At 40.8% G+C, this 22740-nt stretch overlaps 1 protein-coding gene across 5 annotated transcripts in view; it reads right to left on the bottom strand.

The window, feature by feature from the left end:
* Nucleotides 1-22740, bottom strand: part of PLD1 (phospholipase D1) — a 193483-nt gene that overhangs the window by 110653 nt on the left and 60090 nt on the right. For all 5 annotated transcript variants that reach the window (XM_078069248.1, XM_078069241.1, XM_078069240.1 and 2 more), the window contains exons 2-6: nucleotides 13526-13716; nucleotides 13136-13263; nucleotides 8491-8636; nucleotides 8170-8275; nucleotides 6874-6939 (exon numbers count right to left, since the gene is read on the bottom strand). In XM_078069248.1, coding sequence (XP_077925374.1) covers nucleotides 6874-6939; nucleotides 8170-8275; nucleotides 8491-8636; nucleotides 13136-13263; nucleotides 13526-13685 — 606 coding nt within the window. In that variant the 5' untranslated portion in view covers nucleotides 13686-13716. The remainder of the gene's footprint in view (nucleotides 1-6873; nucleotides 6940-8169; nucleotides 8276-8490; nucleotides 8637-13135; nucleotides 13264-13525; nucleotides 13717-22740) is intronic.

Genomic DNA, 22740 nt, shown 5'->3' with positions numbered 1-22740 from the left:
GTAGAAAGAGAAAAGATAAATTTAGACATTTGAAAGAAAAAAAAAAAACAGGCATTAGATACCGCTATGTGTCAACACAATCTGGGGGACTACACAGATCAAAACAATGGCATTGCCCTGAAAGAACAGATTAGAAGTGTATACATAATTAAGACACAACCAAGAAAGTGATGTGCGCTCTCAAATGTAGAGAATGAATGCTCAAGAAAGCCGAAAGAGAGATTTTACTCCCAAAATTCGTCTGTGTTTCTGTTGTTGGGGAAGGAGGACTGTGTGGCATAGTGTACGCACAAATAGTGTTGTGTGAAGGCAGTGATGTTGGTGCCAGGGTCTGGGAGGTAGACTAGATTTGCCATGTGGAAATGGAAGATGAAGGGGGAGAGAGGACAGGGAAGGTGTAAAAAGGTCATCGGATGTACAGTTGGGCTACAGCGAGTAAGATGAAGAGAGTAATGTAAAATTAAATGGTAGAGTGGGTTGAAGGGAGTTTGGGGAGATCTTTGAACATCAGGAATACCAGAATATTTTCATACAAATGAAATACAATAAGGGGCGCCTGGGTAGCTCAGCTGGTTGACTGTCCGACTCTTTGATTTCGCCTCAGGTCATGATCTCAGGGTCGTGAGATCCAGCCCCAAGTCGGGCTCCACACTCAGCACAGAGTTTGCTTAAGACCCTCTCTCCCTCTCCCTCTACCCCCTTCACCCCCACGTGCGCTTTCTCTTTAAAATAAATAAATAAATCTTTTTAAAAAATTGTCCAAGATAATGTAATTAGCAAGGGATAGATTCAGAATTAAGTCAGACCAGACAGTATCCTCAAAACAAAGCTGCAAAAGCAGTAAATCATTCACCATGAGTGTTAGATGAAAACATGAAAGCACAAAGGGGAAAACCAGTGGACATTACATAATTCTCAGCATATGCAGGAGTTTTGCCTCATGTATTACTTGAAACAGCTAGAGTTAGACATTATTCTGCTCCCAAATTACAGAATTTTCTTTAAAAGTAGGCATAGTAGGCCCAGATCTACCAATGGTTGTACACCATGTCAATAACAGCATTAACAGAAAATTCAAAATCAAGAAGATATGCTCCTGGCATCAGGAAGCAGAGGGGAGACCAGACACAGAAAATACTCCACATCAACAAAGTTCTGTGGGCAGAACCACAACAATGACATGTCAAAGTAGTTACAGAGGGAAGGTTCCCAAGCTGATGTGACACCTAAGAAGAAATGGCATTTGATCTAGGCTTATAAATGGGATTAATAAAATGAAACCTAACAGTTTTCCTTTAAAGTTTTGTGTATGTGATTGGAAATAATTTAGTATTAACCTTGTGAGCAAAAAATTATAAATCTCTCACTGCTGTCAGTACTTACCCAATTAAATGCTTCCATTTCTTTCTTAGGGTTATTTGAGGAAGTATTTAAAATTCAGAAACACTTATTTTTAACGTCTTGAGGAACCTCCATACTGTTTTCCTACGACCCAGTAATTGCACTACTAGGTATTTACCCCAAAGATACAGATGTAGGTGAAAAGAAGGGGCACATACACCCCAATGTTCATAGCAGCAATGTCCACAATAGCCAAACTGTGGAAGGAGCTGAGATGCCCTTCAACAGATGAATGGATAAAGAAGATGTGGTCCATATATACAACGGAATATTACTCAACCATCAGAAAGGATGAATACCCACCATTTGCATCAACATGGAGGGGATTATGCTAAGTGAAATAAGTCAAGCAGAGAAAGACAATTATCATATGGTTTCACTCATATGTGGAACATAAGGAATAGAGCAGAGGACCACAGGGGAAGGGAGGGAAAACTGAATGGGAAGAAATCAGAGAAGGAGACAAAATCATGAGAGACTCTGGACTCCGGGAAACAAACTGAGGGTTCTAGAGGGGAGGGGGGAGGGGGATGGGGTGACCAGGTGATGGGTATTAAGGAGGGCACGTGTTGTGATGAGCACTGGGTGTTATACGCAATTAATGAATTGTTGAACACTACAACAAAATCTTATGATGTACTATATGCTGACTAACCGAACACAGTAAAAAAAATACAATTAAAATTAAAAAATTAAAAATTAAATTTAGAAAGACTTGGGGCGCCTGGGTGGCTCAGTCCATTCAGCGTCTGCCTTCAGCTCGGGTCATGAACCCGGGGTCCTGGGATCAAGCCCCACATCAGGCTCCCTGCTCAGCAGGGAGTCTGCTTCTCCCTCTCCCTCTGCCCCTCCCCTGCTCGTGTTTTTTCTCTCTCTCTTCCTCTCTCTCTCACTCTCTCGCTTACTCGCTCTCAAATAAATAAAATCTTTAGAAAAAAATTCAGAAAGACTTAAAAACCCCAAATCAAACATATCCTCACATTAAATTTTTATAAAGATTTTATAGTCTTTATCTTTCATTTCTTGTATAAGTACCATATTTTTTTAATCTGATTTGTGGAAATGCTTCTAATTGGAAAATACAGTAACGCATAAGTTATTAGAAGGGACACTGCAGACTCTGAGAATAGAATCCAAAATGTTTTAAAACCCTAAGCCACAACTTCTCATTTTATCTCTAGGGAGCAAAGAGAAAACATCAATCCTAGTTTACCCTGGAAGAAACTACTACAGAGGTGTAACTAATCTATATGCAAAGCTACCGAACAGTTAAATGGAAGAACAGGAAAGGAAAAGCAAAAATCAAGGAAACCATTTATCTAATACCTGGATAGTTTCTTATTCATATGGCTCTTATCATTGAGTTGACAGCAGAAGTATTCTTTGAAATAATTCAGAAATCATAACTTCAGAATATCACAATAAAATTGCTAAGTGTAAAGAATTTCATCTAAATAAAAAATACATTAGTAATGCAGAAAATCTAAAGTTGTGCACCAGTATAAAATTTAAAATTATCCTAATCACTTTAGTTTGACTAGGGAGAGATTTCAAGAAACAACTAGCCCTGTTACAGACCAAAAAAAAAAAAAAAAAAAATCTCTGGCAATATATGCTCTAATACAGATTTATCAAATTAAAAGTAAATGTGGCAAGTTCAATTTAGAAGCAAACCCAAATAACACAATGTGAAATTGAACAAAGACTGTGTTGTCCACACTTCTCAGTGCATCCTTAGTGATGATAACAATTCCATTCTCTATTTGCCCAGGTGAGTCTCAAGAACATGAATTTAATGATCAATTTAGCTGGACAATACTCCACAGGGCTTACTGATCTCTTGAACAATGTATTAATCAATATATTTTTTTTCCCAAAGGAACTTGTGCAAAATACAAATAAATATTAGGCAAAGAAGTAAGTAAAGTTCCAATGACAAGGGACAAGCAATTAGCCCAAGGAGTAACAACAAACCCTGGAAATTACCTGGCAATCATGCATACACTGTTCCTCTACCTCATCTCTGTACTGGAAGGGAAGGGGGGTGTTCAGAGGTCCCCTTTATGCCTGAGGTAGCAAAATTCCCAAGCAAGTGCCCAAGGGGGAAATTCTCAGAAGCAAGGGAGACAAGAGCATTGGGTTGGGCAGTGCCCTTTGGGGGGGGGTAGGAGGTTGGCTCACCTATTCCAGGAAAGCCTGCCTTCCAGGTCAGACAGTGAACACAGCCCCAGAGAAAAGAGAAGACATCTCATCAATGTAGGAAACGGAGAGACTGGACTCTTCCCAACTCTTAAGACTCAATCATGAGAATGACAAGACTTCCCTTACTTTGCAGATGCAGCTTTTTAACAGTACAGCTTTTCTTTGTTGGCATGGAAACACTGTGTGCATCCTCATTCATCTTTACCTACTCTTCCCCTCAAACTAAATTCACTCACCTTATAAAACAAGGGATGGGTGAACTCATTATTAGTCTGTGGGATGCTTATCTTCTGATTTCCTTACTTCTCAGAGGGTGATTAGATTGAAATTACCCTCTTGGAGGTAAGGAATCTGAGTTACAACAGTCAAATGATTTACCGGAAGTTAGCAATACTCATATCAACCTAGGATGCTTCTCCTGGAAATGATGCATTTCGTTCCATTTCTAGATTTTAATCTTCAGCTGGAAAAAAAAGTGCATTTACTGTTCCTAATGACACTTCCTTTAAATTCCCTGCAAGCTAAGCATTTTCCAGTTACTAATTAAAATGCTCAGCTAGTGGGTTCAGTACTAGAGCTAGCACTAATACAATTTAGAATATAAAAGGAATTCTGTTTGAGATTTTGTATGTTACAATTCAGTAAACACATCCCTTTTTTAAAAAACATATTTATGCCTTAAGGAGAGTGCAAAGACATTTATCCCTATTTTACAAATGAGTAAAGAAAATAGAATGAATTACCAATAATCCCTGAGGGAATTATCTGATGTTAAATCCACTAAAACATGAAGACGTGTTTTTCAGAACCTCAAGGAGGAGAAAAGGAATTAAAAAAGTCATCCTCCTGGAGAAAAAAATTCCTGATCTAAATACCAACCTAACCAATGACTATAAGAAAATAAGAAAAGCTGTTCATGTCTGGTTTCATTGAAATTCTATGGAAATGAGAGACAAGATCCTATCTGATCTCTTGACCTAAGATCCATGGTCTCTGGCGTAAAAACCCAAATTAACTTCTAATAGGCTTGTTTTACACTTATAAAAATATAAATTAATTATATGTGATTGTATAAAAATAACTTTTACTATGATTTTACAGACTGGAGTTTCAATATTTCTCACAATTATCAAAGGAGACACAAAGATGCCAATCTAATTTCACAAATATGAGGCAAAAGCCTGTAAATCTAGTCTCTAGACCAGATTACATTACGTGAAAGTTCAATAATGAACTTTAGAAAATTAAGATAGATCAAATTGTATCTTATGTCTGAATCATTCTGGAGAATTCCATTCTTGGGGTAAATAAGTTGCCATCAAAAATGTGGAGGAACATATATTTGGGTCAGCTGTAACCACGTTTTCCCTTTCAAAGGAAATGTTTAGAAGACATTCTAGAATTTCTAGATACAATATGGCTCTACTCTGGAAAGATTTTTATGATTGGAAAATAAATTAAAACGAACATTTAAGAAAATGTACACATTCTTTAATCAACATTAGAACCCAAAATGTAGTATTATACGTAGAAAGAGCAGACTAAACTCAGCAATTACTGTTCTGAAGCCAAAAGAAATAGCACTGGTAAAGTCACAGGCAGGCAGAAGAGTAAAACAAATGGAAAACCATTGCATACTGGTACTAGTACACATTTAAATAATTCTCTATTAAAGAGAACACAACAGGGAGCAGCATTTTTAGCCGTAGCAATAGGAGTTAGGTAACTGGAGATAATAGCAGTAACATCCTTACTCGTTACACTCTTTCAAAGATGCGTGTTCCTGAGGCCTAGAAGGGAAGAAATCCCTCCCATCATCCTTCTCTCGAGATCTCTGGTTGGACCCAAGTTGCTGGTTTCCCTGGGAAAACTCCTCCAGGATTATGAAACCACATACGCTCCTTTAAGTCCATCAAACGGAACAGTGCAAACTGCCGCAGAAGCTAAGCCATGGGCTCAGCCCTGGATCATTTGTGTGTGGGGACCAGGGGACCGGCTGGGTGCTTGTCCAGCCTCCAAATAACACCCTGGCAGGTAGCAAGAGTGCAGTGAGTCACACCCTGGCAGGTAGCAAGAGTGCAGTGAGTCACCAGAAGACTCCGAAGAGTCAAGGTGCTCTTGCTTCCTCTCCTAAATACACAGAGGGCTTCCTTCGTTCTTTTCTAAGATTTTATTTATGTATTTATTTGAGAGAGAGAGAGAGAGAGCGCGTGTGCGAGCGCATGCATATGGGGCGGGAAAGGGGCAGAGGGGGAGGGACAGGGAGGGGGGGAAAGAATCTCAAGCAGACTCTGCGCTGAGCGCGGAGCCCCATGCGGGGCTCGATCCCAGGACCCTGAGATCATGACCTAAGCAGAAACCAAGAGTCAGATGCTTAACTGACTAAGCCCCCCAGGCGCCCCTTCCCTCTTTCTCTTTAAGTATTAAGTAATGCCATTCTCTAAACTAGAGGCCACATCTAGTAGGCCATGACTGCCTACTCTTAATTTCTGCACATATACCATATACATACATTCAACCCCACAGCGGTACAGTTTACACATACACAGATGCAAAAATACAATAACCCAGTACATTCTCAGTTATCTGGACCTTTGGATAATTGAAGTTTAACCCTTTAAAAACACCCCTTCAAGGCCTCTAAGGGGACTGACGTTACTGTTTTCTGAGAACTTCTACAAAAGCCCGTTCCCTCCCGCTCACCAGCTGTGTACCCCTTAGCTGCTTCTAAGCCCCACCACCTCTTTTCTCTTATTTCCCCAAGAGCTTTTTCGCCCCCTCGCTTTTCCCATGCTTCTCACTTTCACATGAAAAGACAGGCCTTTTATAAGCATCACAGGCCAATCAGATGGCCAGCCAAGCAGGACGCTCTGTATAAGCTTTGGGTATTCAACTCTGCTCAGCTGTTTTCATCACTTACTGTTCAAGTGTTTTCTCTTCAGGGTTAGAAATACTTTCAGGCATTATTCTGGAAGCCCGAGGAGAAAAGGATGTTGATTTCTAGATCACCTAGCCTGGAGCAGTGTTCCAAGTTCATTTAAATCTACTGTTCTAGACACATTAATTTATAGTTGATATTTTTTAAATAGCATCACCATGAACTAAATTACTGCTGTCAAATCAATTTTGCATTCATTTCATTAATTCTAACTTAAGGAATACTGCAGAAATGGATACAAGCACTTGTGTTAATAAAATGAGCCAACGTTTGGCTGACAATTTATGATTTTACAAAGTATTTCAAAATTGAAGTCACTGAATAGTACTTACTGTCGCATGGTAGTTTCTGTACATGGGCATTTTTAGTAGCTTTGTCAAATAATCTTCCAGTTGTTTCTGTAACACAAATACATTAGATGAGAGATAACAGTGACAGTGATGTGATCATTATCCCATTTTAACTTCTGCAAACTTATTCAAATATTTATTCATATTATCACTGGACAAAGAATCTTGAATAGCATTAAGGAGTTATTTCCATAGTTCCCCTGAACCATTATTCAAATTGCTTCTCGCTATTTAACTTCTCATATGTTTAGGTCTTTTATAAACTGCTGACAAGACCCAAGCTGTATATTCCTTTAATCTTCCATAGTTGCTAGCACAGGACTTGCCCATTGTACATGGTCTTAAGGCATTTGTTGACCTTATCAAAAACCTGAATTTCCTTAATTCTAACACTGAATTTACTGGTGGATACATTACAGTTTTTTTAACAGCTGCTCAGGGAAAAAAAAAAAGGGAGAGGTTAAAAAAAGGAGAGAGAGAGACTTTCTAGTAAGTTGTACCCTGATTTCAAATATGTTCAAATGTGGGAGGGTAATGCCAATCATATCAACTATGATGATGTGTAAAAGCGCTAATTGTTAATGCCACAGCTTCTCATTTTCAACTGCATTCATATAAGTGCAGACAGAAGCCCCAAACTGTAGAGTTTTATATATCCAGGTATCTTGGAAAATATTTATTCTAGATCCCTAAAAAGATTTTAAACAAGATGACAACTATACAAAGGAGAAATCAAATATCCCTTTGAGAACATAAAAGTTTCAGATTACAAAACAGAACTGACATTTACTTGTTAATTTTCTAGCAAAAAAACAATCTCCCACCCTGCGTTGCACCATATCACTGAGGTGAAGCACCTGCACCTGGGGCTTCTGTCCTACCCCTCTCTGACCCTAATGGCTCGGGAATGAGACTTCACATATATTTAGGACAAGCTACTACAAAGCCTGGAACAAACAGATGGAAATATATGGTTTTAAAACAGTAGGTCTCAAAACCCTCAATGATGAGCTCAATCTTGACTCACAACGAGCCCAAAGAGGCTCCGGCTAGGAGGACAGCTTCTTCATAGAACACGCCTCCTCTCGTGGGAAATACAACCTCCCCAGGTCAGAATGGCTTAGGGAAGAAGGGCTGCTTAACAAGTTCCAGAGAAGCCAGCCTGGGTGAGGGATCACGGGGTGAGAACAGTTGCAGCTAGGCACCCCTCAGGAGCCGCCATGTTTCTACAGAACTGCAAAATTATATTCCGAACAGCAGAAGACTGGAAGGACTTACCCTTCTACCAAAGAATTGTTCTTCTTTGATCATGTTTTCAGATGAACGGGGCAAACTTGGCATCTCTCGAGGCTCTTCTTTGACATTCTGTCTTCTAAACGTGTGCCTAAGACGCCCACGCAATGGAAACATTTATTAGATTATTCTTTGAATAATATTACTCTTGTAATATCTTTCGTAAAATGGCTTATTTTTAGAAAAGCCTATTTAATAGAAAATATCCACTGACAATGGACAAGTTAACCCATAACACTGATAAAATACTCTCTCCACCCAACTTGTATACTGGGATAACTTTATAATTAATTCTGAAACAGTTACCTTCTGGTGGGAATGGGGATTCGGATAAAAGCTTTGTACTTGAGCAGCTCTCTGTGAAATTCTTGAAAGTGTTTGAATTTCCTCTTAACTTGCCATTTAAATTCCCCATGTGTTAATTCAATAGTGTAAAGATTGATACTTGGTACCTACAGTGATCAAGAAAAATGATTGCTATTTTAGAGAACAACAAAAATTCTAAAATCTCTCCATGAACAATTGCGAATTAATAAGTAACTTAAATCCAGCCTATATATTTTGGGTAAGTACTTAGGTAAAATGTTTTCTAAAACTACTGATTACAGAAATAGCATACCCTTAGATGTTCACCTCATAATATACATAAAGACAAACTCTGAATCACACCGAAGACAAACTCCCACAAACCATATTGCTCCAAATACGTACACACACACACACACACACACACACACACACACACACAGAACCCTGAAACAAGAAACAAGGTAAAGGAGACAATGAGTGAAGACCCTAATTAGTCATCAGCAGTCATTTTGCTTGTCCAAAAGTATAAGCAGTGAACAGACAACTGAAGGGGGGTGAGAGGAAAGCTGGAGGAAATGGATTCCAGGAACAGGATAAGATCTTAACCCACTTCTTGCCCTTCACAAATGACATTAAATTCCTTCTGCTCCTGAAACATATTCCAAGGTCTATCCTTGTCTACAACATCTCCCTGCCCTGAAACACCAGCAGTGACCAGCAAGGTACAGGACAATCAGAGCGAAAGAAGCAAAAGATTTTCCTACACACAAAATACTCTTCCCAATTACTTAACTAAAATGAATCCCCATTTAAAATTTTAAAAATATTCCTTATTAAAATGCAAATATATTGACTAGTGAATTATTTCACAATCAGAAAAACTACCAGACCTGGGGGACAGTTTTGATACAGTACAAAGTATCAAGAAACTGAGGGACGTTTATAAAAGCAGAGAAGCAGGGCACCTGGGTGGTTCAGTCAGTTAAGCATCTGCCTTTGGCTCAGGTCATGATCCCAGGGTCCTGGGATCAAGTTCCATGTCAGGCTCCCTGCTCAGCAGGGAGTCTGCTTCTCCCTCTGCCCCTCCCCCCGCTCATGTTAGCTCGCTGTCCCTCTCCCTCTCGCAAAAATAAATAAATAAAAATCTTAAAAAAATAAAAAAATAAAGCAGAGGAGCAAAAGAGATCTTGAGGGAAGGTCCATGAGTTGGGGGGGAGGGGGAGTAGGGGGATGGGTAGGGCATTGGGCACTCTGGAACACCTAGAGGACACTGGCCTCTGCTGGGAAGTTTAGGCACCAAAGGTGTTGGGGGTAGAAGAAAGTAAATGTCTCTTTCTCTGCTAGCTTATCCAGGCCCTGGTGTCGGCAAGCCCATGCGTGATTCCTGGCCCACTGCCATTCATTACTGACGTTTGGCACACTCTGCAAACTTCTAAAGCGTGACTGCTCTGTGTAGATGTAGTATATAAAACAGGAGCACGAGAATCAATGCAACTTGTGCTCTTAAGTCTGGAATCCAACCATATCACTGGTAGATATTCAAATCTAGCATTTGCTTTGCCTCTAGTTAGGATTCGTGACAGTTACTACCACTGGAAGTTGAAAAACACCAGTTCTGGGCTTCAGTATTATATGCTGCCTTTTACTTTGACCAACATGACAGGAATCATCCTCCATCATGTTTCATACAGAAGAATGCAGGAAAACTCATAGAGTGGCCAGAAATGTTGCATTCAAGTGAAAAACACTCAATTTAAGATGAGCCAAATAAATAAGAAAAATTATACAATTTAGGCAAGTGGCTACATTTCCTAGGATTATATTTCCCATCCTATGAAAACTGAATACTTAGAAAATACTGCAATTGCCAAGTTTTATCCCGCACATATAAACCCCAGATTTCGTACACTAAACTTCTTAGCAATTGTGAGGCAGTGTGGTACCATGGAAACAGGCTAGCGCAGCCTTTTTGAAGCTTTTAAAGGTCTGAAACCCTGTGGTGCAGCCTACCAGCTGTGAAACTTCAGCCAGGTATCACTTCCATCAGACAACATCCCAGCAAAATTATGGGAATTCTTTGGAATTGGAATAATTTGAGGAGTTTTCATAAAGGAACTGCTTATGAAGACATGATGGGGTAAGGAAACCATAAAGGAAGGACAATAACCTGGGATTCTAAAGGCATCCCCAGTCCTGAAGGGACAAGAGGCAGGACCAGGTACTGGAACAAGGAGGAGAGAACCATGTAAAGATGGCTGCCTTGGGGGAAGGGGTGCCATTGCTCAAGGGACATAGCCAGCCCAAGGTGACCCCCATCTCCTATCTGGGCTCTCCACTGTCTGAGCCCTACCAGAGGACAACAGCGGAGAGCCCTGGGGGGCAGAGCACAGAGTGGAGAAGGGTGGGAGGTGACAGAGGGGGCAAATGGAAATCTCCAGGCTGAGAGGACCCTAATAACATCTGCCTCATTGGGCTGTCATGCAAACAAGGAGAGAAGTGCCTTGCCTTGAGCTGGCACATAGAATGTATTCAGTAATTAGAAAAAGTATATTTTTATTTACCTGGAATCACATTTAAACCGCATGAATTTAGTTCGTATTTCTTAGTAAACTAAACACTAAGGAGGATAAAGATGATCCTTAGCTTTCTCACACAGACTAAGATTAAACAGAACTAAACCAAATTCACTCGACTAACAGAAAAGTACAAGCAAAGAGAAGGCCCTGGGTTGGGGACTTGAATATTTATCTTCGTGAATAACTTCAGGAGACACCTCATGTTAAGGGCCAAGGGCAGGCCGCTTTGGCATGAAGATGACAAAAAAAAAAAAAAAAGCAATCAAAACCCAGCAGATCCCGGAAAAGCTCTTTATCTCCCCACCTCGACTGCCTAGAAAGAATTTAGCTAGAGGACCTGCTCGAGGAAGAAAGCCCTCAGCACAGATGACTACATTATACTATGAACTAGGTGAGGTAGACAGGGAGGAACTAGCAAGGCCTGTCTGATCAAATTCCTCCATGTCTCCTTGTTTCCAAGCGGCCCAGCAAACATTTGTTTACCAAACATTTGCTCTTTGTCAACTCCCTGTGAACTGCATTCCTTCCCTTTGAAGTCCCAGACCCCTACCCAATTCTCTATAGTTCGGAATGACATACATACCTCATTTTGCCTGTCTTTGGAATTTCCATGTCTGTGTGGGTTTCCCATAGATACAAAATTAAATTTGATTTTCTCCTGTTAATCTGTCTCATGTCAATTTGAGTCTTCATCTGGCTAGAAGGACCTTTGAAAGGGACAGGAAGTTCTTGCTCCCCAATAATATAATATGCAATATTCTTGTATAATACTATGTGTTATTATTATTATTAAATTCTCATAACAAACCTATATGGTAGGCACCGTTACACCCATTATTCACATGAGGAAATTGAGAAACAGAAAGATTAAGTAATTTGCTGGAGATCACAAAGCAAAGACAGGAATTAAACCATGCAGCCTGGCTCTGGAGTCTGGGCATTTAATCCTCCAAGCATGCTTATCCCCTCTCAGTCTAAAAGCTGGGAGGCACAATAAGAAAGCAAAGGTCATCTCAGAGACATTTCTGGGTGAGCTGTGCTCAGTGGTGTATCAGGGAGGTATAGACTCATCTCCATTAAAGAGCCTACAGGAAAGGCTGCACACAAAGGTAGGTGTAAACCAGGAGCCAAGATACACAGGCAAGCACAGGTAGATCAGGACAGACCACTAAGCAAAACTACAAGGACCAAGGTAGCACGTGCCCTCCTGCAAAAGACCAGGAGGAAAGGCAGGCGTTGGGAACCAGCCTCTGGAGAAAGGTTCTTCTACCCTTCCCCTGAGGCAGGAGCCAAGGTGGCCTTCCTCTGCGGGGACCAGAGCTTAACCTAGGGGGACAAAGGCCGCCAGCCTGCAGCAATGTCCTCTACTTATCACACTTGACCTCTGTGATACACGGTCAGTAACAGAACAAAGGCAGCCGCGTAACAGCCACTAGCCCAATGTGTTTCAAAGAGGGATGCTTGGCTTGATGAAGTCCACCTTCACAGAAGACACCTTTCCAGGACTCAAAGAGAAAAACCTGTGAACAGGGCTGAAAGGGCCGGTGCTAGGAACAAACCAGAGTGGCAGAGGATGCAGGCAGAATTCGCTCAGCAGTGCTTCCACGTAGTGACACGGGCCAGTCCAGCATCCTGGCCTTGTTTTCTTTCAAGAGCCAGGTGGCATCATGATTTTCATGCTAAACAAACATTAGGAAAGCTAAGCTTTTCCTTGGCTTACATGTGGCATTCTAGGTGCAATGGCTATGCCCCAGGAGCCCACATTAAACAGAAAACTGGGGAGAGAGGAGGCCTAGGAGAAGTACTCGGCAATTTATTAAACTTATAAATTGCCTTAGGTACCTTTTTTTTTTTTTAAAGGCATTTTCCAGAACGAGGAAAGAGGCATACGAGAATAAAGACTAAATGGAAAGCAAAAACTTGAGAGGCAGTGAGGACTTAGAAGTGATTTAAAAAAAATAAATAGATCTAAAAACATAGGCTTAGCTATGAGGAAGGAAAATGGAAGTCAGTGTGCTGACTTGTATACAATGACAAACACAAGGTGAGTCCATAAACATTCTGACCCTTGTTGTAGATGTAAAGCGTTCCACTTCCAGGACTTGGGCTTTTATTGGACAGCCAGAGAGATACGTCTGTATGTTAGGCTCCTTAAATCCTTGAGTCTTATAAATAGCCGAGAATGGAATACACGCTAAAAAACAAACAAGTAGATAACGTTATTGTAGGAATACAGTGACATTGCAAGAATACACGATATTAGCCTAACTTGCCTCTTTTATGGGCATGTGCCCAAGAATCATAACCTGCTACAACAAGCACACAGCTAATGAAGCGGTCTCAGCCCTGGGTAAGGACATCCACAAGAAGAGCAATCATTTGCTGGTTATTTCAAATCTACGCTCTGCCAAGCAACCCCGATCAACTCTCTCCTTGCTCAGATCATCAGTCTTTACCTTCCTGTGTCTTGGGATCGCTGGGAGACACATCATAATCCACCTCCTCTCCCTCAAAGTGCAGCTCCCGTGTGTCCAGATTTTCTATCAAATTACTCATGTCAGCAGCGATTTTCTGCAGTGCAGAGGTATTTACTCTTGGCTCATTTTTCAGGGACATGTTGGCTTCCAATGGGGTAAGAGCAAAGGGGCTGGGGGAAAAAAGGGGAGGTTACAAGGACTTCATATTTCGAATGAATCCAGGCTTATTCCACAATATGATTCCAGGCTTAGAGACAGCATATGGAAACAAGTCAGCTAGCTCTGTGTGAGCCCCAGTTATCTCAAACAACCTTTTCATTTATTTTCCTGTTTAACATTTAAAGGATTCCTAGCTTGTAAATTAAATTGGAGTGAGATCCTTAATCACAAGCAAGTAAGAAAGAGAAGCACTATATTGAATAAATGCCAACATATCTTTCATCCAATTTCATTAACTTGGATAAATGAGGAGAGACTCCAGGGAGGCTGGTTTGGCAATGGTGATTCAGAGAAAAGGAATGGATTCTTAATTCTAACAGATACACGGAAAAAATGTCATGTAAAATTAAGCAACTTTTAAATATTTTCTAAAGAAAATTGAGGGCATTTTACAATAATTTCAATAAGCTGATTTAAAGTATTTTCATGACAGCATAACCTTTCTACACTTCCTCTGTAGGTGATAACCCAAGCAAAGTATATATACCATCTTTTTGAAATAGGAGGTTTGGGCCACGACTATACATGAGTTATAATAATGTACGTGTCTCGAAAGGTAATTGATGAGCACGCCTCTTCTGAAAGGTACTGGAGGTGCTCAAATTGTACTTCTCTCCTTTTTTAAGAAAACCGGTTCTAGCTCATTTCGACATTTAATAACACAAGTCATTGCACACCAGTACCCAGGGAAGAAGAGTTCATATAGATTTTATTTTTCCTTTAAAATACGGAGATTTACGCCTTGAGCGCTGTCATCAGAGTTGGATGAAGAATCCCTCTTGCTGGAAATAATCGCTCTGTTACCACCAGGCCCTAAAATGGCAGGATGTTCATACGAGCAACTCCACCATACATGTTCATTTATTACTGCACACCACAAACATTTACGGAGCGTCTGCCACTCACTCATTGTGAGATGTCATGAGTAAATACGTAAAGATGAATAAGGCTGGTCCCTGTGATTAAGGAGCTCCTGACCCGGGTACATGACCCCAAGTTCGTTCCTGGCCTCCTCCAAGGTCTTTAGCCTTCCTGAGAAGGGCATGTGCTGAGTGGAAGACCCTCAGCCAGGTTCTCTCCTACCGGAATGATCAAGAATCTGGGGGAGGGGGGTCAGGGGGGAGGGCACTGTGGGCGATGCTAAAAGTCTTGGCCAAACTTGGACGGCCCTTATTAATTCATCAAGTCTCTGAAACCTGTACTGCCATATCTGGTAGAAAGAGATCTTGTCTGGAAATTCAAAAGACTGGGGTAGAGGAATGTGGTTCTGGTTTGCCCAGATATATATAATTAATATAACAAAGTTCTCTGTGAACTACATAATTGATCATGTTTCTTTCTCCACGTTGGCTGTAAGGACGCTTGGAGCCACAACGGTGGCCTACTATTAGCAAAACAGAGGTCTATCCTTGCCTACATTGCTTCCTTTCATCTTTCTTTCCCACTTCTAATTTATATTATAATAACAGTTAATGTATACTGATTGCTTCGTACGCACTTGGCTTGGTGATAGTTCTTTATATACATTAGCATGTTTATCATCAATAATAAATCTATGAAGGTTTGTTATTTTTACTGAAGAGGACAAGAGCTTATCATCCCCTCTTTACAGATAAAAATACTGAGGCATAGAGAGATTAGGTAATTTGATGAATACCTTGGACAATGTGTCCAAGTCACGGAGCTTATAAGTAGTGAAGAAGGGATTTAAAACCAGGTCTCTCTGACCCAAGACCTGATGTTCTCAACCACAGTCTTTATCTTCCTGTATATTTTTGGTAGATACGTAAGTGTCCCTGCAATAGATGGAAGTTTTAGTAAACAAAGTGCCCTTGGACAAGACTCAAATGGAAAGAACAGGAAGTGACTTCCTCTTGAAGCTCAGCACCTCGGGATGGAGCCATTTACACTCTCAGGGCCTTGGTTACTCCTCTATAACCTAAGGAGGTGGAGCATTTCATCTCTAGGGTCCCTTTAACACTAGAACCCTAACTGTAGATAAAAAATGCTGTATAGGGCACCTGGGTGGCTCAGTTGGTTAAGCGACTGCCTTCGGCTCAGGTCATGATCCTGGAGTCCCAGGATCGAGTCCCGCATCGGGCTCCCTGCTCAGCGGGGAGTCCGCTTCTCCCTCTGACCCTCCCCCCTCTTGTGCTCTCTTTCATTCTCTCTCTCAAATAAATAAATAAAATCTTTTAAAATAAAAAAAATAAAAAAAATAAATGCTGTATATTGTTCAGCTTCCCCATATAAGTAATTACTTTAACCCAAGAAATTAACCCAAGTATTTTTCGTATGAATACGAGAAGCAGGGGGCAGATGTTTTCCAACCTGGATAATTTAATGAAGGTCTGTTCAGCTTCCATTGAGGAGCTTGTTGCCTCTGGTCACAATTAAAATATTTATTTCCTTCCCTCTCAACTCAACAAACACTTATTAGATGCCACCCATGAATCAGATTTTGCTTTATTTAAAATACAAGGTAATGAAAAACTTAAGAGGAAATGAGACAAGGAAAAACAAGTAAGAAATTACATCATATCATTGCTACTCATGAATCTGTAAAGCCCTTGGGTATTTTCTATTGATTGGTCTGTCTTATGGTTAACTCTGCCAACTTCCTTAGCCTAGCAAAGGAAAACAAGAGTTACTCCAATGACTTTCCTTTTGGACAGAATGTCAGTGTTAAAATGCATGTTAAAGTTAAGATCTACAGAGATCAGAATGACTATATACTGCAAGAAAACTGGAATAAATAGAACAGAGTCACTGGATCAAGCTAAAATAAAAATCCTTTTTCAGATAGAAAGAAAAGAAGCATATAAACTTGTGAAAAATTTAAGAGAAATAGGAATCCTCTTATCATTTATACTCAAGTGTTTATTTTGTGCTAATAAATAAACACAATTTTAGCACAGTTATGTTATTTCATACTCACAATGATACCACCTGGTATTTATGATTATTCTGAAAGACTTAGCTAAGTAACTTGCCTGAGGTCACTCAACTTGTGTCAGTGTTGAGTTTACTTATAGAGCAGATTTGTTTGGCTCTGAAATCTCATGGACTTGCTTAAAGAGGTTCATAATTATTGATTTTATTTAATGGGTTCAATGTCTATAAATTAATCTTTTCTATAAAGCTTATGTTTCATAACAGCAAAAGGCATTATCTACTTCAATCCCTATACCTTAAAAGGGATCCTACTAGCCCTATAGTCATTATAACTGTAGAAACAACATATCCCGACAGCCTCCTACATTTCTTTTTAGCCTTTTATTTTTGTGGTTCATAATATTTTATAAGATCGCATGGAGTTTCAGTGGACCCTAAGGGTTTGCAGATTTTTTCAAGCTTTTGTGAAGACTCTACCATTTAATAATGGAAAATGAACCAAATTGTCCACATTACTGCCTTCACGCATGTCCATGGTTGCTTTGTGTTGACATTTTTATCCATCAATTGTATTGCTGGTTTCATTCTTGAATATCAAACTTGTAAGGCCATCTACACTTGTACGTTGTCAAATCTTAATTTATTAACCTATGTTTTCTTTTATCTAAATTAATCTATACTGGTGGGTGAACAGCTGCCCAGTTACAGCCTATCTTAACCAGCAATGGGATAAGGCCTTCAGGGTTTACACTTGAGATAATGTAATTGATTTTGTTATCTCCTTATAAAATTATACTGCAAGATCATTATCTCTCTTGGTACCAAGTAGAGATGGTGCCCATGGATGATAACAGCAGCTGTGTTTTATTTCTGTTTGCATCTCTATCTGGGAAGTAAATGGGGTCGATTTTTTTTTCTTCCTGGTATTGAATACTAGAATTATAATTTTTTGCAGGGAACATTTTTAAATCACCTCCTGTTATTCAGTGGTGAAATCAGAGAACTCTAGAGTTTTCTTCTAATCTTAATGTTCAACATGACTGGGAAGTAGAACATCAAAGGAAGCAGACATTTTCCTTTCAGATAGTACATAAACAATGTCTACGCCAAAATATAATAATATTACAACTATTAATGTTAAAATAAATATTAATATTAGTTAATATTTGCTGAGTATATACTATATGCCAGGCATTATTCAAAAAGATTAATTGCACGATCTCATTGAATCTCACAACAACATTAGGAGCTGGGCCCTATTGTTATTCCCTCCCCCCTTTTTTATTCAGAGAAAGAGAGAGCACGGGGTGGAAGGCAGAGGGAAAGGGAGAGAGTCTTAAGCAGACTCCATGCTCAGTGCAGAGCCCGACCCAGGGCTTGATCTCATGACCCTGAGATCACGACCTGAGCCAAAATCAAGAGTCAGATATTTAGCTAACCAAGCCACCCAGGCACCCCTGTTACCCCCATTTTTAAGATAAGAAGCTTAGAGAGGATGGGCAACTCTCCCAGAGCCTGTGGCTAGGAAGTGATTACAGCTGGACTCAACCCTGGTTGATCTGACTCCAAAGTCCAGCTATTTAACCACCCAAGACGTGGAACTGGGGGTGGCAGGAGGGAGAGACACTGAAGACTTTTACTCTTTACTTAACATACTCATAGGATAAAACAATTCAAAAAGGAACAACAATAACAAAAAAACTCAGCATTCATTCTGTGAAGATAACTGACTGACTTCTTGCTTCCCTTTCTAACATAACATGCAAAGTTCTCCCCTATTTTTTAATACATTATTTGTGCTTGCCAAGAAAAATAAATGCAATGTATTTCCAAACCAAAAATCATAGCATAATGTTTGGATGTGAAATGAATTATAATTAGATCATTTAAAACCAAACTGTGTCATGGGGATTTCTTGTTTTCCCATTTTTCATTATGATGAAATTAATTGGTGGACCCATACTATATAACCTCCCAGAACACATTATTATATAGCAATGATTTGTACAGAACTGACTTGATGTTCCCTGCAATGCAAACATCATAAATGTGGACTCAAGTACTAAACTCAATCTCTAGTGACATAGTAAACCTTGAATAAATATTTTTTGAGTTGAGCTGACTTTGAATAAAGTAAATGATATTATCATAGTTTACATTCCAGATGATATATTTTGAGAAAATAACACATCAAAAAAAGGAAAAAAGACTCTTCGTGTTGACTTGGATCTTTGATTTTTTTTTTTTTTTTAGAAAAAGAACATGAGTTCCACAAATATCAATGGAGGGCTTATTATGCACCTTGGACATACAATTAAATGTCAGCGGTGGAGGGGACAGGCCGGATGACCAAGGTTGTTCTACTGTTATTACCAGTGTAACCTGGGCAACCTCCAGGGTTTCAGCATCCCCTCTGTAAACTGGAAACAGTGCCACCTACACTTCCTACCTTAGGAAGCTGTGAGGAGCCACTGTCATGATGCATACACAGCCACAGGCAAAAGTAATCTAGGTTGCTAATATTACCTTTAAATTCTATTAACAGTAGGGATGCCTGGGTTGCTCAGTCACTTAAGCGTCTGCCTTCAGCTTAGGTCATGATCCCAGGGACCTGGGATCGAGCCCCATGTCAGGCTCTCCTTCTCCCTCTGCTGCTCCCCCTGCTCATGTTCACCCTCCCTCCCTCTCTCTCTCTCTGACAAATAGATAAATAAACCTAAAAAAAAAAATAAAATACAAATAAATTCTATTAGCTGGCAGCCCCTGAAAAATAACCTTAAGAAACCTTCTTTCATTTCAGTATTTTCCAGGGCTGACAGGCTAGGAAATATCCTGCCTTTCATCTCTTACTTCGCTCCCAAATTAATAGACCATCTAGCAGCTGTCTTTCTGGCTGGGCTCCACCAAGAATGGGACTCTCCCATTCAGCCAGTCCTGAAATTTTCTGGATTTGACTCCTCCATTTGCTAGAAACCACCAAGCCTTCCCTGGCAAACACAATCACCAGACATCGAGCGGTCAAGCCCAGTTAGGGCACTTCCTGTTCCTTGCACATCTCCCTGGCCTCACCCGCCTCTCCGTCTGGTCAGCCATCACTTCTGTTGTACTGTCACTTGTGTCCATGGTAGTGGCTTCTGCTCCCTTTTGGGTCCAGTGCCCTTCGTGACTTCGATGAGATCTATGGACCCCCAACCCCAGAAAAATAATGAACGCATTTTGCATATATTTTCATAGGTTCATGGATGTCCCTTCAAGACCCTTAGGTTCAGAAGCCCCTCCACTGAGCTGCAATCAAGAGCTGATATGCTGACATGTCCATCTTCTCACCAGATGGGGACACTCTGAGGTAGGGGAGGGTGAGAACCAGACCTTTCACCACTGACACCTTGCTGAGCACCTGCTCAGGAAATATTTGTTGGTTTGTTGTAGTTGGCTATCTACAGAGAAACCAGTTGGCTCCAGGTTGTCCAGTGAATGCCACAAAGACACTTCGCTCATATGCCACAGATACTCTCAGATGTAAAGCCTTCTGGGTGAAAGACCCTCTGAGAGGAGTATGACCTGCAAGAAACACACAGGCCACTGAAGTAGTAGCAACTAAGACAGTGAATTGCTATCAGTGCTAACGGTGCACCAGGTTTCTGCCAAGCCTCTTCATGCATCCTCACAACGTCATGAGGGAGGTACAGTCGTCATTCCCCCTTTACAGATAACAAGACAGGTTGACCAAGGCGACCGGCCAGAAAGTTAGCACGCCAGCTCTCAGCACAGCTCCGGCTGACTCGAAAGCCACACTCCTGTTCTGCTTCTGTGTCCACTGGCACGCATGTCAGGAAAAGGAGACGCTGTGGAGTCACACACTCTCTTCTCCCGTGCATAGCCTTTTGAGTCCAGACTTGCTATTACGTATATGGTTCCAGGAAGCAGAAGTTTGACTCCCAAACACTATCCACCCTCTGAGCTCCAGATCTGATCTGACCTTGGGGCCCGCTGAGCCTAGCAATCTCCCCTTTACTTATCCTTCTTTCCCGGTTTCGTAACACACAGCCTCCACTGGGTCCGACCTGGACTCTGCTATTCTCCCCGAGGGGCCAAGATTGCAGATGACGGTGCTAAATAATCTAGACTCCCTGCGTCCACGGAACCAGGGTTGGAAATCATGCTCTCTCCCTTTTCCCTAGCTACAAACAAAAACAAAGCTACAACTACGTAAAGCCATTTTCAGCACGAAAGTCATTTCTTGATTCTCAGGATTTTCCCTGAATCCTTTGACCTCCTTGGATGGCCTCTCTTCTCTGCCATAAACTCTCTTAGCTATTTCCTCTGATGTGCCCTCTGGTTAAATATTCCCCTCTTTGCTGTAGCACCAGCTCCCTTTGTTTCATCAAAGTCAGATCCTTGAAATCAAACAGATGTTGTATTTCCAGAGGCAAATACAAGTGTTAAGGGAAATTGAGATCTCTTTCAAACATGGGTAGATAGGAAAGTATTACCTGTCATTTATTGAGTGCCTCCACTGGGCCAAGCACAGAAGGCACATTATACAGATTTCTTCTAATCCTTGGGACGATCTCATTTAGAATCGAGGACATGGAGCTGTAGCTGCTTACCGAGACTGCACGGTGGTGAGTGGCAAGGCTGGTCCCAGTGCATGGGCTATCCCGATGGTTCCATATGGCCCGCCTCCCCAGCCTCTGCCACTGGTTCAGCAGAGATTCACTCCATTCTCACCTCTTCTCCTCACCCCACCATCCATCTCTGTCTCCTGGCTGAGGGCAGGGCTTCCGCACAGCCTGCACGACGCATGGCCCAGCAGGGGCTAGTGTGGCTCCCGCACCCCAGCCCCACCCACCCCTGGCCAGAACCCCAGAGGCACTGGCTCATCCTCAGGCTTCTGGATTCAGAGGCAGTGCTGTACCAGTGCTGGAACCCAGCTTCCTCTGGAGTTGCACGTGTGTGGGCAAGGGGGGGATGGGGGAACTGAGTCACACAGCCTATGAGATCAGGGGAGTTAAGGCACTGGTGGATGCATGCCCTCCCCCTCTCCTCCCACCTGACTGCACTGAGCACTTGAGTATCACACAGCCAACCTGGAAGCTGTCCTATGTGACCGAGCAACTGGATGATTTTCTTGTGAAGATATGTCCAGCCAGGTAATATACCATCTTGCACTCTCAGGGTTGTGAGATCAAGCCCTGAATCAGGTTCCACACTCTGCAGAATTCTTCCCCCCACTCTCTCTCCCTTCCCCTCTGCTCCTCCCACCCCTTGCTCTCCCTCCCTTTCTCTCTCTCCATTAAATAAATATTTTTAAAAAGCAAGAAACAAATGGGGGCTATAAGACAGTGAAATGATATCCTAAAATTCAATAAATATGGAACCAAATGAATGAATATGTTACTTTTCCTGAAACTAATTTACTAATTCAAATTCCAAAGAATTTCTCACAGAACTTGACAATATGACCCTAAAATTCATAACAGAAAAGAATTAAGAATAGGCAGATAAGTTTTGTCCAACCAGATATCAAGAATTATTATAAAGCTGGAGAAATTAAAATAGTGTGGTACTGACACAGAAACAGACACATAGAACCAAATAGTGACTCCCCAAAATAAGCCTATGTATATATGGGTCTTGGTGGATGACAGAAGTGGCAGGAAAAATAATTAGTAAAGAAAGAACGAACCTTTCAATAAACAATGCTAGCACTATTGGCAATTCACAAAGAAATATAAAATAAAATTAGTTCTCAATCTCACAGCTCCCATAAGAATAATTTTTGTGTGTATTAATGTCCTAAATGTGAATAAGAAAAATTCTAACCTATAGAAGAATGTCTTTATGATCTCAGGGTCACAAAATCATCTTAACAAGACATAAAAAGCACAAACCATAAAGAAAAAGCTAATAAATTTAACTACACTAAAATTTAAAACTTCTGCTAGACAAATGGTAAAATTAAACAACAAACCCAAATTTGGAGAAAACATACATAGAATATACAAAGAACTCCTATAAATACATAAGAAGAAGATCCAAACACCAGTAGAAAATAGGCCAGGAGCACATGCAGGTAA

This window comes from Halichoerus grypus, chromosome 1 (assembly GCF_964656455.1).
Source record: "Halichoerus grypus chromosome 1, mHalGry1.hap1.1, whole genome shotgun sequence".
NCBI classification, from domain to species: Eukaryota; Metazoa; Chordata; class Mammalia; order Carnivora; family Phocidae; genus Halichoerus; species Halichoerus grypus.
Note: the sequence above shows the minus strand (reverse complement) of the source record. Positions and strands in the feature narration are given on the sequence as shown.